Raw genomic sequence first — 18627 nt, forward strand, 5'->3', positions numbered from 1 at the left:
GGATTTTCAACTTTTACGGAAGAAAGAACCTACTCTGTTCCACCTCCAACAGAGGGCTCTTGTGTTACCTGCGCATCCACCCTGGGCCTCCACACCAGCCACACCACTTGTCCCCTAGCACACGTGAGCTCTGGCCGCTCAGCGCAAGGCATCGGCTTGTCCCACGTCTTCTGAAGAACTGTGCTTCTCACCCTAAAAACTCAGAGGCTCAGCTGCCAGCCTGTCTGGGGACCACCCTCCGCCCACCCGGGCTCCAGCCTCTGCTCCAGCCTCCGCTCCCACACGACAGCAGTCAGCTCTGCCAACAAATCCTCAGTGCAGGCACCACGCTGGGTTCCACACCGAACTGGATTCTAATCATTTGTTTACACGATGTATTTCTCCCTCCACTCATAGAGTTTCTCAAAGGCAGAAACCAAGTTTTATCCTTGTACCCAGATGCCAGGAAGGCAGCCTGACATGAAACAGACAATAGATATTTACTAAGTGAATGTCCCTGGAAGAACTCAGTGCCAGTGAGAAGACCCACAACTGCCTCTCACAGCTTCCCAGCAGAGGGAACGGACTCCCCATGAACCCCCAGCATTTAAGGACACTGAGTAACCCCCACTGACCCAGGGCAATGCGATGCGGACACTGAGCGCCGGGCACCAGATGCACCCAAGACGCCCCACAGAAAACGCACAGGGTCCTCACTGAGTGTGCAAGGCCTGGGCTCCACGCCCGGACTCAGTGCTCAGTATCTCAGAACCTTTCTCAGCCAGGCAGCCACCCAGATCTGGCTTCCTCCTTTTCTCAGGTAGGGCAAGCAGATCCAGGCCCGGCATTGGAGTGTCAACCGGACAGCCAGGTGCGTGGCACCAGCTCACTGTCACCTACAGCTCCCCTCCCAGGTGGGGCGGCATCCTTCCCCCCACCCTCTCCTCACAGGGCACTGGGGTGCTCGAGTTTTTAGGACTGTCATTCTTTAGTCTCTACTTCAGTGTCCTTTTTGGGTCCGTCTTCCTCGAGGCCCCAACTGGAGTCTATCTCTATCCTGCTAGACCCCTGTGCCAGCAGCTTCCTCACTGGGAGCAGGTGCCACCCGGGCCTGGGCTCCGTCTTCTAGCGAGTGTCCCCCAGTTACCACGTGGATTGCCTTCCTGGTTCATGGAAGGGCAGAGCCTAACCCCTGGGTCCCAGGCTCCATGGTGACACACACCAACTACATCTAACTAAAATTACTTTGCCCAAAGGCCTCCTAATTACCGTGGGGGGCCACCTCATTTATAAAATCATGTCTGGTGGCAGTTCAGCTACCTGGTTGGAACATGCTTAAATGAAGTTTAAAGTCACAGGCAAACGGAAGAGAGTAATTGTCTGAAAGCCCATGAACCCTACGAGTTTGACACTGCAAGCTCTTCGTGACAGAAGAAACCGAGAAAGGGCACGGCTAACTCAGCACAAGGGATCTTCCAAAATTACTAAATAAAGACTACACACTCCATCAAGAAATTTTAAACAGATTCATTTATGGAATAAGTCTCAAAATGGAACTAATTAACATGGATAACGTAATTATAAGCCTACATAGGTTTTTTTTATTATTATTGTTACTGGCTTTTTGTTGTTATTTCTTAATTACTAACTATAAGACACTTACAACTCCTTAAATAAAGGACATAATTAAAACTGATATTGGCAGCATTTGTATTACATTTTTGTGGTAAAGTACCATGTTTAGCCTCTTGAGATATGTGAATATGTGTCCTAACAAGTTATCCTATAGAAGAGTCCTGAAATATAGAAACACAAAATAAACATTCAAAATCATATGTGACAACTAAAAACAAAAAAAATCAAACCCTAGAGTGAAGGAAGCTTTATACAACACCTGAAATGTTCTGCAGTCTCACTAACGAATCTCTTGTCGATCTGCACTTTAATCACATACCACCAGATCCCGCTACCTGATCAGGATTCTACATGCCAGCCTGTGTTAACTGCTTCCTTCACAGAAATACTCCTCATTCTACAATAAAATTCATTCTGCTGTGCCACGGGCTCATATCCTCACAGGTGCAAACTTGTTAAACAATTAATTTCCTAGGACTAAATCAATTTCCTTAATTTACTTTAAACGTGATGGCAAGGACATTTAATGAGCAGTAAGACAATTCAGGACAACGTTACGATGGTAATTCTCTCTGGGGATTAGAAGCGTCGCAGCACGGCCTCCACAGACTCCCCAGAGAGAAAGCGACGTCCTGGTAACTCCTGGAGGTGCTGTTATCAGTGATCTAACAGACAAGCCACTGCTGATTACAGTATTTGACACCATTAATAAGGTTTATATTGTTATTGCACTTTTATCTCTTACTGGTGATTTTCATATTACCAACCATGTGATTTTAAAAGTCTTATTTTATATTAATATTCCTAAATTTCTCCAAAATTCAAAAGTAACAAAACTTCAAAATGCTTTTCTATTTTATTTGGCAATAAAGCTCATGCTACGTACGATCATTAAAAAGAGATTACTCATCTCCAAACTACACAAACTAGAATATCTTTTTGACAATATCTAACAACTCTGTTATGTATTACTTTCTACAAACCTCACTGAAAATAAAAAAAATGAAACAACACTTTTTTTTTAAAAAACCACATGTGCCAGCAGAGTCTAATTAGTCATGCTTCTTTCCATCTGAGAAATGACTTCCCTAAAATTTCTTGAACTACTTCAGCAGTAACCTATTCCTAAAGATACTAAGGGTGGGAGATTTACGTCAGTTGGAACAATACGTCATTAATCATTATTACTGGCTTTATATCAAACAAAGGAGACAATTCATTGTAGCATAAGAAAAATGAGTGACCAAATATAACCAATTACCTGATTAAACATTTATAAGACCCTGGTGTTTGTATCATTTAAGCATCATTAGTTACACCACACAGCATAATAATCACTATATCCAAATTACGTAACCAAAAATACTGATTACCTTTCCCAGCATACCATGAGCAGGATAGTTAATTAATGACAAAGACATTCCCACCCGCCAGGAGCACCATCAGCTATACCCGTAAAATTAAATAGGGCAGGCAAAAGGCTCAGGGAGACAGAGACGGACGGAGACAAATAGAGGGAAGAGGTTTCCACAATTTATTCATTTATTCCACAATTATTAATAGAGGAGGGGGCAAACAAATACAAAAACAATAAAAAGACAGTAAGCAAATACACAGTAATATCTAATATTTAAGTACTATGCAGAGAAATACAATGGAGCGATACAGTGGAAAATGAGTGGATGGTTATTTTAAACTGGATAACTCTGGGAGGACCCTGCTGAGGGGGTGACCTTTATGTTGAGATTGAAAAACCAGAAGGAAAAGGAAGAGCAGAAAGAACCCCTGGAGAAAATGTCCTCGGGAAAGGAATGAGCTCGTGTGCTCAAGGAAGACGGGCTGGCGCGCGGGGAGCAGGGTGGAGGCGGGACGCGCGGGCGGCCACGCCGTGCGCCGCAGCAAGAGGAAGGACCCCAGCTGCCGGCAGGGAAGCACTGCGCCGTGATCTCACGCACACTCACAGGGAGAACTCACTCAGGACGCTGCATGCACAAGGAAGTGGGGCGGAGGAGGAGGAGGATTGCAGGAGTGGGAGCAGGGAGCCTGGACAGAAAGGTAGTGGGCCTGACCTGACAGTTATAGTGAGACGCAGCAGCAGATGGAATCAGGATGTGACCGTGAGGCAGAGGCAGAGAAGATGCTGAGGAGTGGAGTCTGAGGAGTGGAGTCTGAGGAGTGGGGACAGAGCGGGTAAGTCATAGATGTGGGCTTGTGCACCTCGATGGACAGTGATACCAGTTACTGAGGTAAACAAGGCTAAAGAAGCAGTGTGGGCAGAAAGCGGTAATAAAAACCAAATAAAGGACGTAATACGATGCAGAAGCAGGCCATGGGCAGAGGAACCTGTGTGCCTAGATCATCGTGTAGAATGCAGTCACTGTCGCCATCACCATCGCCACCCTCTAATGAGGGTTAACCATCAGCAGCATCGTCATCCAACCAGCACTAACTACTGGCCGTACCATCATCATCCAACGAGTGCCATCTCTGTGCCCAGCACCACAGTGAAAGCTCCATATCTGCTGGAGGTAAAAACTACTGTTTCTCTAATTTACTGATGAGACAAGTGAGGCTTATAGATGTTAAATAACCTGCCCTCCCTCACACAGCTAGACAGTCGGGGCTGGAGGGTCCCAGACACTCATCCCAGGCAATCTGACTTCAGAGCTCATGCTCTTAGCCACCACACCAACCAGCCCTCCCGCCTCCTCCAGCTCCTCCACATCCTCCTCCCCGTGGATGCTGGTGTTCCACAGAGTACCATCCTCCGCCTTCCCTTCTCGCTCTGCTCACTCTGGTCAGTGTCATCCACTGTCCAACCTCCCCCACCGCTGGTTCTGGAAGGTAGTGTTGAGTTACACTGATTCCTGGTGCTCTCCTCACCCTCCACTGGATGCCCACCTCACGGTAACTCTTCTAAAACCTCCTCCTCCACCACCCTCTTGTCCTCCTGCACCAAATGAGGTCCAGTCAAGGGAAAAACAAAAAGAATGCATCATTAAATTTATTTTATGTAAGTGCTCTTAGAAAAAGAAATGTATCAAAATTTCTAAATTTGGGAAATATTTGTTTTATGAATATTTAGTGAGAAATCTGTCAAACATAACCAAGGCCATACGAAAGTCATATAATAGTCACATAATAATGATATAAAGGGAGACAAAATATAAAGGTATCCTAAATGTAAAATGATACAATCGAATTCTAACAAACACATTAGAATCTATGCACTGAACGCTGCTCTTCAAACCTGCACCACGGGAGGACATGCACTTACTCCAGGAAGGCTTCCAACGCCGAACATGTATTCGTAACCCCTCCTGTGGAACTGTCATCAGCTTGTGAACCATATGAAAATCACTGGCCTCATTTAAGAAGACAGCTCATTTTGATCAAAGGAAGAATGAATACCAAGATTATACTTTTTTCACCAAGTACGTGTTTGGCTCCAAAGGATTTTTAAATTATCTCCAAATATCAAATTCACCCTCAAAAATGGAACTACTTTCATCACTGTATTTCTTAAAACTATATGTCAGGCTCTGAATGCAGTTCCAGGTGGAGTTTGGAAACTTCGATTCATGTCGACCTCATCTTTGCCCACTCCACTCTCAATGGACTATTCAAAAATAAATTTCCAAGAGAGAAGATGAGAGAATCCTTTCTGTAGCCCCATTTTTTCAATCATCTAAATCCCTCAAGGAACTTCCTCTAAAATTTGAGAAACACTTATCCCTAAATATGTAAATATGAACAATCAATCTAAATCCAGAGCTCAGCCAGGCTCTAAACATTCTGATACCACTTCTCATCTGACAGATCTCTTATACTATATGGCCCCATAGTCACTTCCTAAAATAACTCTAAAGTAACTAAAATCTATACGATATTAACATAGTACAGTTAGACTGATTACTGTTTTGCTTTCATTTAGAGATCAATCCATTCATTCAGCATGGATTTATGGAGCACCCGTTACCTACTATTCACTGATACAAAACACGACCTACAGACCTCGTGAGCACTGCACTCCTGGTGGAATGTATTCTCATTTACTAGAAGCACACCCGTGTATGAAATGACCCAAAAACGAGTCATCTTTTTGTTGCCTTCTTAATTTCACATTTCCTCTCAGAGAACTTTCCTCAGGGTCTCTTCATGTAGTTCACATACATTATAATGAGCCCTTATGCTTATTACCTTCTGCTGGAGACTAAATCTCCCCGAACAGCTCCTGACACCATCACCCTGGCACCCGAGATCCTGGAGCCCAAAGAGAGTGCAATGTAAGCAAGACAAGGCTGAACCCGAGTCCAAAGCAGGGAGTGACACGAGGTGCAGCTGGAGAGGAGAAAGGAGACCAGGGGATGCAAGACCCTTCCCGGCACACGTGAAAATGCAGAATCCATCCCAAAAGTCAAAGAAAGTAACGCATCAAAAGGTACACTTTGGAAACATGACTCTTGCTACAATGTAAAGAATGAACTAGAAACGGTAACACGAGAGGTAAAGAGACCAGATCCGAAGCTTCTGCAACAAGCTAGACAAGAGGTGGCAGTAATCTAAAGGGGAGCGGTCACCGTCAGGATGTGAAGACTCAGCAGGTTCACTAGCTAGTGAGGGAGTCCAATCAAGGGGGCAGGAAAACTGGCTAAACGCGAAGCATGAGGCCCGCCTGCCTGCGGTCCGGACAACCAGGCGGGCAGGGCTACCCGACACAGGGAAGACAGGCCGGGCCAGAACACGCCTCGAAGACGAGGAGCCGGAGGTGCCCGGAAACACGAAGGGTCACGAGGACTGGGACGGTGAGACTGGCCAGGAAGTGTGTGAGGAGCGTCTGCCGGGAAGCGAGCGAGCCGCCGACAGCCCCACCCCAGGGCCGCGTGCGACCTGGGCCGGGCGAGCCCGGGCCTCCCCGTGTGCGAGGTGTGCGCGGCGGCCTGATGTCGGGGGTGACGGACATGCAAACCGCTCGGCGCGGGGCGGCCGCGCTGTGAGAACCAAGCAGCAGCGGCACTGCGCCCGGGACGAAGGCGAGACGCAGGTGACGGCGAGGCAGGGAGCCTGGGGCCACCGGGAGGCCGAGACGGAGCCTCCACGCGGCGGGGCTCACCAGCCCCCCTCCCAAGAAGGAGCGGGTGGGGTCTGGAAGAGGCTCTGCGGATGCGGAGGGTGAGCCTCTGCCGCTGACCCTCCCGGCGCGGGGACCAGAGAGCGAGCCGCCCCACGTGCCAGGTGACGGGGGACAGCGACCACGGGGGGAGGAGGCTCGCTCCGGGTACAGCAAGGAGGTGGAAAGAAAGTCAGTAAGAAGTGCAGGCTGTACGTGGTTTTCTCTAATAAACCATTTACTATATATATATATTTACATTTGTACACAGGCTTTACCAAAAAAAAGAGTAAAACGGTACATTAAGAGCTCAGACATCTCAGACAACGTACGGGAGTCCTGGGCTCAGAGAGCTGTGGAAGCTCTTCCTGGAGGAAGTTCCCCCTCTCTCTCTCTCTCTCTCTCTCAGCTTTCTTCCTTGCTGCGATGCAGGCTCGTTCCTCACGTCTAGTCTGACAAAGCGATGCCAAGAATGGCTTCCTACCATCCCTCTGATGGGGGCACCGAGGTATGGGCCACTGCTTGAACTTGTGCCTAAAAATTCTAGAGATACTGATATATTTTAATATTCATTTAAAAAGTGGTGCTTGAGAAGAAAGAGAATGGGTTGACTTGACACCACGTTTGTCTTCAGCAAGTGTTTACTGAATGCCTACCATGTGCTCCAGGTACTGTTCTGGAGACTGGGAATGAAGTTTATACTCTGGAGAAAGAGGAAAGACAGTGAGCAAAATAGAAGGGATAAGTGGCTTAATGGGTGGGTGTGAAGGGTCGGCTTTCATGGGACGGCCGAGGAAGGTGGCGTCTGCACACACACTGGAAGAAGATGAGTGGGGGGAGCCACGATGAGGAAGGATGAGAAACTACTAGATTTTAAAGAGAGATGATTTGACTGAAATTGTATATTTTATATTTAAATGTTAAATAATTTTGCCCTGACTTACATGCTGACAGTAGACTGAAGTGAGGACAGGACAGAAACAGAGACCAACTGGGGAGTGACCGCAGTAAGTTACAGGGAAAATGAAAATAACTGAGCAGAGTGACAGCAGCAAATGAGGCAAGAAGTACTCCCACCCGAAGTGTATGCAGAAGGGGGCGCTGCGGGACCTGTCAGCGGTGAGACAGGACATGCGAGAGATGGGGGGTCGGGGACGTCTCCAGGAGCTTTGGCCTGGGCAGATCAAAGGAGGGACATGCCGCCAACTGTGACAGAGAGGCCTGCACACAGACAGTTTGTGGGAACATTCACAGTTCAGTTTCACATGTGCCCAGTTTGAGACACGCAAATTTGATGACAAGTAGGTGACTGGCTGCTCGCGTCTGGGATCAGGAGGTAGATCCAGTCTAAAGTAGAGAGGCCACCAGCACGCGGACCATACTCAGGATCATGAACCTGGAAGGGATCTCCAAGCAGCGCACATAGGGCAAGACGCTCTGGGCCGCAGAGCGCTCCGCTGCGAAGAGTCCAGGAGGGGAGGGAAGTCAGCAAAGGACAGACCAGTAAGCCGAGAAGGAAACAAGGCTCTCGGAAGCAGAGCAATGAACAGGTTTCAAAGAACAGAATGCAGCCGACTCTCTCAAGTGTAGCTGACGACCAAGGAAGACAAGGTCTAAGGGTGGCGCAGGGACTGAGCACAGGAGGCCCCGGGGACCGGGGCGAGAGCAGCCGCGGCGGCACGGAGGGGAGAAAGCCCCCCCCCCCGAGCACACCTAAGAGAGCGAAGGGGGAACAGGACACAGACCTACACAGCTAAGGACTCAGCAGCAAAAGGCAACAGAGAGAGAGGTGAACGGCTGGAGAAAAGAAGGACTTTGAAAGCCGTTTTCTGGTTGGGGTTTGTTCTGGTTCGCCGTTTAGATGGGAGACCTCGCAGCACACAGCGCCACGCAGAGCCCAGCGGGCGTGGGGCTGCACACGGCTCTGGTGGCCCGGGCAGGGCTGGCGCAGCTGACAGGGCAGATGAGGCCGACCGCGCGCTGCAGGTCCCGGGGAAGTCCTCGTCTGACTGCTTCCGTCTGTCGGTGAAACAGGAAGCAAGGGCACAGCAGCTGAGAGAGAGGACAGGGAGTGGGGGTTCTGAGGAGAGGGGACAGGAGACGCCGCTGGGGAGTGGGCAGCGCGGGGACCAAGGACAGGACTGCTGGCAGCACTGAGCCTCACTGGAGGTTCAAGGGCATCAGCTCTAACTACAGCAGGTCTCTTCCCTCGGAGCAGCCGCCACTCCATCCCCCAGACCTGCAGCAATAAAGCGGCTGGATGAGGCTGTTAGGTGGAGAACGTCACCTCAACTTCTGCAGAGGCTTCTGAAAACAGAGGCTGTGCTCAATGCCATAGGACAAAACCTTGGCAAACTCAACTTAGCAAAAGAAGCAAACGACACAATGACCTTTATTTCACAAAGAAAGTAGTTCTGTAAGACGGGCTAAAGAGAGGGGGAGGTGACCCACTCAACCCAGCCGGCCCCCTGTCCGCCCCGCTCGCTCCCAGAGGCGCGCGAGCTCGGGGCGGCAGGCCGGGCCGCCGGCCAGCCTGAGGGGAGGCTCGGGTTGGAAGACTCCCAGATGAGACTCTCATCCCTTCCAAGCCGTTAAAAGGAGGAGCACCAACTCTCCTGCCTGTAGATCTGGGCTGCTTTCCCTCCTTCGCAGGGAGCCAGTGTCACACTGGGCATCTTCAAACTACAGATAATAATTATACCCTAGGTCCTGACGACTATTCCAACTAAAACTAATTCTCCCTTGAGTCGCTCCCACAAAGTCTTTACGCTGCACGCTGATTGTAATCATTTTATATTTATCTTTATGATAAAAATTGAATGTATCATAGCTCTCTTCACTCAATGACCAGAAATTAAAAACTCACAAATTGTTAGCTGTAAATATCCATTGTTTAAAATTTGTCTTATACTAAAAAGCAGACATTTTACTATTTCTGTCACCATCTTTTATACAGTTTGCATTTTAAAAAATTTAGCCAAATCCACTGTCCTACAAACTAGAGTCCAAAAGCAATGTGAATATATAGGACACAAATCCAGTCAAATAAATCCTTTCAGTACTTTCCAGGCTTCAATGAAAGGAATCAAAGAAAGAAAAAGGGAAGGAAAGGGAAGCTGATAGGAAAAAAAAAAAAACTAAGTTCAAAAGAATGACAATAATACAAAAAAATAGATACATAAATCTCACATTCTAAGGCTTAAAAAAAAGGAACTCACACTGTACTAAAAATGAAACCACATATTATGCATTATGGGGTCAGAGTATTCATCTCAGAACAAGGAAAAGACAGATATGCCAAGAATACACATCACTTGTCATAACACAGGGAATTGGTCTCTGACACCTAGAAAGCTGACTTCCTCCGTTTGCTGCTTCTGTCCAGACACGCACTAGCATCTCAAAAGCAGAAGCAGTCACTCAGCTAACCATATGTTGCTGCATCACCCCGTTATTCAGGCCAGTGGTGTGGAACAAAACAAAAGCAGGCTGCCAACCCCGAGCAGAGGCTGTCCTTTGCCAGCCTTTTAAAATAATGCTACTGAGAGCAGGAACATTTTTCAGAGACTTAATAGGCAGTAACGCCTGTAAACTCTTGTCGGGTAACCTCACACCATCAGTCTGGATGCAGAGGCAGAAGACCCTCCCTCCCCCCCACACTTGCCACAGGCAGTGAGAACCTGGGGTGACACTTGCTGATTTCCACGTGGGAGCAGCGGCAGGAGGAAGAGAGGAATGGAACCACGTGAAAGAGACGCAGAACCACGTGTGTGATTTTGACATTTATGCCGCGTGGTAGCCCGTGGGTCCCAGGGAACCAGGACTCTCATTTTCGCCTCCTAATGCCACTCTGACCTTCCCTGATCGGTGAGTCAGTAGGAGGCAGAAATTACAGTGCTCATTCTTTTTTTCCTTTGAAATTTAGGGCTGTTCAAAACCAAACATTTCAAAATCATAAGACAAACTCCCTAATCTGAGAGCTGCTTCTTTCACTGTCTTCACTGGAGACAACGAATATGAAACAAGAGTATCCAAGCATGTCTGTAAAAATAGCACTAAGATAATGTTTGTATCTAACAGAAAGAAGCTGCCTACTATAACCTTGACAAATTTATGATCGTAGCACAAAATATAAATGATAGATTTTAAAAAAAATCATCTTGAAATTAAAATACTGGCCTTACTCTAAGCTAAAAGGTGTCTCTTCCAAACACAGTACAGAGAATTCAGAAAGGCATAACAAAGCAACTGAAAGTGCAATTAAGTAAAGGGATAATTTAAACACGTTCACGTGAAGAAGCACTGGTTGGTTTCAATCGCACAACCGTGCTGAGCCCCGGCTCCACGCGCAGAGCTGCGGGACCACGGGGCAGCCGCGGTAGGGCACAGCCCGAATCCTTACGGAGAGTTTGACCCAACAGGAAAGATAAGGACAATGTCCATATGAAATGACCCCAAGACCTCAGAAACAGCAGAAGAGACATACGAAGAATGTATCATCAAGTTTCCAAGAAAAAAATACTACGTCCACAAAATCGGAAAAACCTTCAGAGTGGAGGTGGCATTTTAGATGCTCCTTGAAGGATGGGCAGGATTTCAAACATTGGAGAGGGAGGTGAAGGGTGAAAAACGAATAAAGTACAGAGGCAGAAAAGATAGTTTACTCTGTAGGCAGTATTTCCCGAGCTGCGCTTCACAGACACTGATTCGAGAGAAGCCAACAGATGTGCTCTAAAAAAGGGTGCTGTAGTCAAATTAGTTTGGAAAACACCACACCCTGCAAGGGCCCCCGGAACCTCCCAGCGCACAGTAATACAGCGGAGGCTCTGAGGGCCGCTGCAACAGGGCAGCTGTTCGACCCGAGGCCCCACACTTCTCTGCTCCAGAGCTCATGTGAAAGAACACCTATGGATTCCTCATTGCCAGAATCACTACCAAGCAAATCTGGGCCAAGGCTCGCAGAGCAACTCTGAGACACCGCGGAGGCCGCACAGCCGCGGGCATGAGGAACCGCGAGACCGAGGTGCCGCCCCGCACGTGGCGGGGACGGCATTTCGGACACGCCACGTGTCTGGACTCCGTGGCAAGCATCCACGGTGCGCACTGGAGGCCAAACAATCAATTTCAACAGTGCGTGTAAACATTCCTTTAACTGCGTTTTATGTTGCAGAAAACAAGCAACTCCAGAACAGGAGAAACACACCCCTAGTCAGAGGGAGCGAGCAAAGGGGCAGTACCGGAAGGCGTCCCGGCGAAAGCGGAGGCGGGCACGAAACACGCAGGCACTGCCCCCGTTTCTGTTTTCCTCCCTAAGCCTGATGTCAACTCTCAGTCTACAGGTCATCCACTTCAAGTTACAGCTACAGCTGCCCTTTTTTCCATGTCTGTCCATATTTCTAAAACAGTATTTGAAAATATAAACAACGCAGATTTAAACTTGTAAGTGCATAATTAGCACTTCCAGCTACCTCATTTCCTAAAGGAACTGTGAATGCACTACTTCCTCCTTCACTGTATCTCTGTTTCTCTGCGCACACACACGCGTGCACACACACACACTTTCTCTCTCTCTCATGGCGGCAGCATCACAACCAATTACCTGTGGCTGGAACTGAGGTACAGGTGGCCCCTGCATTCCTTGTGATTGCTCATCCATTGTCTAATGCAACAGGAACTTCAGAACTCTGCAAAAAATGTAAAGTTGAAATGTAAATAATGCAATCATTAACAATCTGAGTTGCTCATCATACACCTGATATTTGTGAATGTTAATTTCACCTAATCTTTCAAAAGTGCCCAGTAAGACATCCCATACTTTTATCTGCCATCTGCTAAATCCAAGCTCTGTTTGGCTAATACAAATATTCACTGTCCCAACTAATCCTTCTCAATAGTAGCATTTTACGCTTAGAAAATCCTGCTTCATGAGATGAAATTCTCCCTTCTCTGTTATGTCTTACAGAGCACAAAAGCTTCCCCTCACCCTCCTCAGTACAAGATGATCATCGCTGTGGTCAGCTTCATGTAATCACGGCCAGTGCTTCACATTCCTAAAATGCACCTCTTCTTTATATTCTGAAAGTGTTAGTACTTCTGTTCTTTATGTCCAACTACAATGCTTCCTGTGATTTCTTAGGTTTAAACTTAAAAGGTCGGTCCTCATATGAGTGTTTACTCTTTTTTGCACACTCTGTTTGTAATTATAAAACACCATCCATTAATTCAGCAAACACAGTAGGCTGAAGCCAGTCATGTGCCAAGTACTGCACAAAGCTCACAGACCGAACTACAAAGGAAACAAATGCCAAGTATCTCTAGGCTCTTCCTAAGAGTAATTTTATAACTAAAATCTTGTGGGTTAAAAAGTTAGGGTCCACTTAAACAGGATCAACAGATGGAGAAACTAAAACACATCTTCACTTCATCATACTCTTTAAAAAGCAGTAAAAATACTCTAGACATGGGTCATGTGTATTACAAACATTTTCTTCTATCCTATGACTTGTCTTTCTTTAAAAAATCTTCCCAATGCCGTCTTTTAATTAACTTATGAACAGAGATTCATAAATGGCCTACTTAATCAATCTTTCTCTTTATGATTAATGATTTGGGGTACTCTTTAAGAATTATTTCCTTTACCCTAAATTCTCATGTTATCTTCTAATGTAAGCTTTACTGTTTTTGCCTTTCATATTTAGATCTGCAATTGACCTGGAATTAAATGTTTGTCTTTATGGTGAAGTCAATATTTAGTTTCTTTTTCCATATATGCCTATCCAGTAGCCTTCAGATCACATGATGAAAAGATGACCCTTTACCCCACACCCCACTGCAGCACTGCTCTATCATCCTTGTCATATACATCAAACAACTGCACAGACATACACTAAATTAACTGGTGTATAGCGCAGCTTTGCTATGGACATACATTTAATCATATCTGATATTAATATAAATTTTAGAACCATCCTGTTTCTACTTTTTTTAAAAGCCTATTGGGATCCTGATTAGGATTACATCAACTCTATAGATCAATATGGGAAGAACTGACATTTTAATACTGGGTTTTCAAATCCAGGACACAGGATATCTCATTTATTTCAGGTTTAACTTCTTTCAATAATGGTTTTCAGTTTCAGTACTCATCTTTCACATTTGTTTCCAAGTTATTTCCTAAGTATATTATATTTTTTATACTATTATAAATAGTGGGTGCTTTTTATTTCCATTTTATTATAGTGTACAGAAACACAACTAATTTCTATATATTGGCCCTTTATCTTGCAAGTGTGCTAAACTCACTTATTAGGTCAAGCAGATTTCTTACAGATTCTTGCCTTACTGCAATGGCTAGAACCTCCAGCACAATGAACAGAAGTAGAGACACCCTCTTTTTGTTCTTACCTCAGGAGAAGAGTATTCAGTCATTTACTATTACATTTAATGTAAGATGCACGTTTTCCCCATATGCCCTAATTTATCAGGCTGAAAGATTTTATAAAGATGTTAGATTCTTACTTTGCTGAAAGATTTTATAAAGATGTTAGATTTTTGTCAAATGCTGCTTCTGTATATGAGCTGACCATATATTTTTTACTTTGTTAAAATGTTGAATTTTGAACATTCACTTTGGTGAATGTAAAGCCAGTATTCATTTCTGGGATGAACCCCACTTAGTCATGATACATAATCATATTTGTACATTGTTGGATTCATTTTGTTTTAATTGAAGTATAGTTGATTTACAATGTTAATTGCTGGTGCACAGCACAGTGATTCTGTTGTACATATATATATATGTATTCCTTTTCATATTTTTTTCTTTATGGGTTAGTATAAGGTATTGAATATAATTCCCAGTAGGACCTTGTTGTTTATCTATTTTATATATAGTAGTGTGTATCTGCTAATCCCAACCTCCCAATTTACCCCTCCCCAATTCTTTTCCCCCCAGTAACCATAAGTTTGTTTTCTATGTCTGTGAGTCTATTTCTATTTTGTAAATAAACTCATTTGTCTTTTTTTTTTTTTTAGATTCCACATATGAGTGATATCATATGGTATTTTTCTTTCTCTTTCTGGCTTATTCCACTTAGTACGACAATCTCCAGCATTTATCGTTTATGGACTTTTTAATGATGGCCATTCTGACTGGTGTGAGGTGATACCTCATTGTAGTTTTGATTTGCATTGTTCTGGTAATTAGTGATATTGCGCATTTTCATCTGCTATTAGCCATTTGTATGTCTTCACTGGAGAAATGTTTGCATTTTTTCATTGGGGTGTTTGCCTTTTTGTTACTGAGTTGTATGAGCTGTTTGTATATTCTGGAAATGAAGTCCTTCTCAGTTGCATCGTTTGCAAATGTTTTTCTCCCATTCCGTACGTTGCCTTTTTGTTTTGTTTATAGTTTCCTTTGCTATGCAAAAGCTTATAAATTTAATTAGGTCTTATTTTTTAATTTTTGCTTTTATTTCCATTTTATTTATATAGTGTTGGATTTGGAGAGGGAGGAGAGGCAAGGAGAAAGAGAATCCCAGTAATGAATTAGAATACCTTTCAGTGTGAAATATAAATCATTAGCATCAACACTTCACCTCTAGTGTCCCTCAGACAGTTTTCACAAGACACTCCATGAAAAAAAGGGCTTCCTGGTCAAAGACCTCTGTGGAGTACTACTTGCTGTATCAGTCTCTCTCAGAAAGTCATGGTCAACATCAACAAACTAAAGCACTGAAGCAGCCCAGCAGTTTTTTTAAAAAAAAACTTTACTTATATCTAACTCATTTAATCACAAAATGCTTTCTTTGTATAACAGATTTTAATATCCCCCAGCCTGACTACCCTAAGAAGCGACTATGAGAAGCCGTGTGCTGGGTTACAGCAAGGAGGGCTCCACCATGCCTGCTGATATGAGATAACGTCTAAGCAGATAAAACAATGAAGAAAAGAAGCCAAAGTTTAAGAAAAAAGAAAAGGAAACATAAAAATCAAAGAAATCTTAGAAGTGATTTAATCTAACGATCCGCCTGACAGGAAAGCCCCTTCTACAGCGTCCCAGACAGAGGTCAAAGGCCCCCTGCTCAGAAGACACAGGTCTGTGCGACTCCCTCACTGTGCATGTAAGCTTAGTAACACAATGAACAAAAAGAAATTTGTCTTTACATAATATCTAACATGACTCCTTGTGTCACCGGAGTCTTAATGCTTTTACAGAATGTTTGTATACTGATTTAAAACCATTATTTATCATATTTCTAAAGGTCAAAGATATTTATATGTAATATTTTCCCACTAATCACCTCATAAATAAAATTAAAACACATTTTAATATATAAATATGTTAACTATGCATTCAGTCTTCCAGATCATAAACTCCACGTTGCAGGGACCTACAGTGAATAATAATCACCAAGCAGGCAATCAATGGCGTCTGCTGGAGCTAGATAGCCAGACACTCTTCCCTGCCCAAGGGAACTCAGGCTTTCTCTGGATATTTTGTACAATAGACACTCAGGTATGAGTTGACTAAGGGTGGACAGTGGTAGAAGTGATGTTCTTTCCACAGTGATATACAGGGACCTGAGTGGTAGTCCCTTCATCCCTTTGTGACCTGAAGTATCAGGTTTAATTGAAGAGTTGTCCTTTCCTCAGACAAGGATACAATTTTGCCATCAAGGGCACTTGATACATTGGTCCCTTTTCCATCTCAATAAAGGGCTAAGACAGAGACCAACCAGATAAGTTGGGAGCTTACGGAAGGGAGAGGTTATTCCTCAGACTTTGTTCAGCCTCAGAGACTAGACTTCAGATCCCCAACTGCCCAGGAGGGTTTAGGAAAAATAATAGATGAATTCAGGAGGATAGAAACAGTTATTTTCAAGCATGTTTCTTAACATGGAATACCTTCTTCAAATAGAAGTTTACAGAGAAGCTCAATATATAAAATATATTTCAGCTGAGCTATTCTGGTTGGAACAGGGTTGGCTGGGAGACCCAGGCCTCATGTGTTTACCCTATTCGTTTGCAGGGTCCTTAGCGACTCAGCCACCCAGGTGTTCAGAGACCACCGGGTTCAGCGTTCATTGGTGACAATGCTATTTCCAACCCAGCTCCATCATGTTGACATCTGATTTTAAGTATGAGGAAGGAGACTGGAACCTCTCTAAAGCAGCAGGGAGCCCACAGGCCAGCTCTCAAGGTCCTGCAGACCTGTGGGCAGCCTCCTTCTCTGTGATTTCTTCGGAATTCTACAGGGCTCCCTGATGGAGAGGGCTCCCTGTGTTCAGTGAGACCGCCATGTTTCCCCCAGGCATTGAATCAGTCGCAGACCCTGATACTGACTTCAGGGTACAGAAGATTTCTTGGCCTTTTGGTACAAAGCTTCTAGAACCTACATGGTTCAGTTTTCCTACAATGCCCCCAAGGTATACAGAGGGAACCAGCCTTCTCCATAGCATTGCTTAGGATCACAGGCAAGCATTCAGATCCTTGCAACATCTGAATGTGTATTCAGATCATAGTCTGGCACAAATCTGGTTGTGTGCCAATGTAGGCCAGTGGCCAGAAGTAAAACCCTACACCTGCCACACTGATTTTCAACCTGTCTTTGCATCTTTCTAGCTGTACAAACTTGGATCAATTGCTTCTCTACTTTAGTTTCATTATATATAAAAAAGGAACAATCGTATTCCCATCTTAGGACTGTCGTGAGTTTTAAATGAGGTAATGTGTTTAAAAACACCTGTTCTGGTGTCTACTCTCACTAAGCTCCCCTATTGCTGCTGGGGTAGCATCTGGCAGGTGTGCCTTCAACCCCGTCAGATACTTTGAGTTCCCAGCTGAATCACTGTCACCATTTTTACTATTAACATTACCTTCAACCACTTGACCCTTCTTTCAAAAACATGATCATTGCTGAAAAAGCCTCAACCATCCCGTGAGGCAGGGCCCGGCCAGTTAGAACGTCCTGTAGTAACCTCGTCACCACTTCCAGCTGAGTATCACAAGTCGAGGGAGAACAGAAAGAAACTGGGTGGGATCTCATGCATGCCTAGGTACTCTGTTATCTTGGCACAGGCGTGGGCAAAGCAGCTGAGAAGTACACAGTGAGACGGACAGGAAAGGCCACAGCAGGAAGAAGGATGTGCTGTGAAAAAACAAAACAAAACAAAGTAAAACAATGACCTTCTGGCTATCTAAAGCCCCAGCCTGAACACTAAATGACTGGGGACACAAAGGCAACTTACGTTTCTCGTAAAATCCAAACCTGGAGGGATAACGGTATTATAGTTACAATGGAGTTGGATGCTTAAGTAGTTAAGGGTGAAAATCTCTCCCAGACTTCTGGTCCCAATCCCAGATCTGCTAAAATAGACTCTTAATAATGGGACCTGAGCATCCACGTTTTTCACAAGCCCTTCAGGTGATTCTGTTTAGCACACTCGGTGGTTGATTAGGGGGACCCATGGTACCTACTCCAAACCCGCATGCTTGGTTATGTGCCCTCCCAATGTGGTGTAGAAGTTCAGAGGCACAGGATTTCTTTTGATTTTGAATAATGATTATCATGTGGGCAGCATTTCGTAGTAACTGAAGGAACTCCAGTTTGGGAGTCTGAGACCTCAAGTCTGATCATCAATTTCTTTCAATTTCCCATGGGAATTTGGACTAATCATGTAACTGCTGTTTCTCAGAGATAACGATTGCTCCTTATCCTACTTTATAATCCTCACAAAGTGTTTGTGTAATCTCAGGGGCAACCAGGATTATCTCTTGTATGCAATGTTACAGAATTTCTTCTAATCTTAGATTTTTCTATGCTTCTCAATTTCTTTAGGCAAATTATAGGCTGTCACGTTTTACTTATCCTGAGCTTGACTTCACACAATCACAGTTAAAAC

At 44.8% G+C, this 18627-nt stretch overlaps 1 protein-coding gene across 4 annotated transcripts in view; it reads right to left on the reverse strand.

Annotated features, from left to right (window-relative positions):
- Window positions 1-12414, reverse strand: part of LOC140685386 (serine/threonine-protein kinase Nek7-like) — a 106390-nt gene extending 93976 nt beyond the window's left edge. For all 4 annotated transcript variants that reach the window (XR_012070071.1, XM_072957684.1, XM_072957683.1 and 1 more), the window contains exon 1: window positions 12324-12414. Coding sequence is in view for 3 of the 4 variants with exons in the window: in XM_072957684.1 (XP_072813785.1) it covers window positions 12324-12380 (57 nt within the window). In the remaining variant the exon portion in view is untranslated. The remainder of the gene's footprint in view (window positions 1-12323) is intronic.
- Between the last annotated feature and the right edge of the window lie 6213 nt (window positions 12415-18627).

This window comes from Vicugna pacos, unplaced genomic scaffold, assembly GCF_048564905.1.
Source record: "Vicugna pacos unplaced genomic scaffold, VicPac4 scaffold_21, whole genome shotgun sequence".
NCBI lineage: Eukaryota > Metazoa > Chordata > Mammalia > Artiodactyla > Camelidae > Vicugna > Vicugna pacos.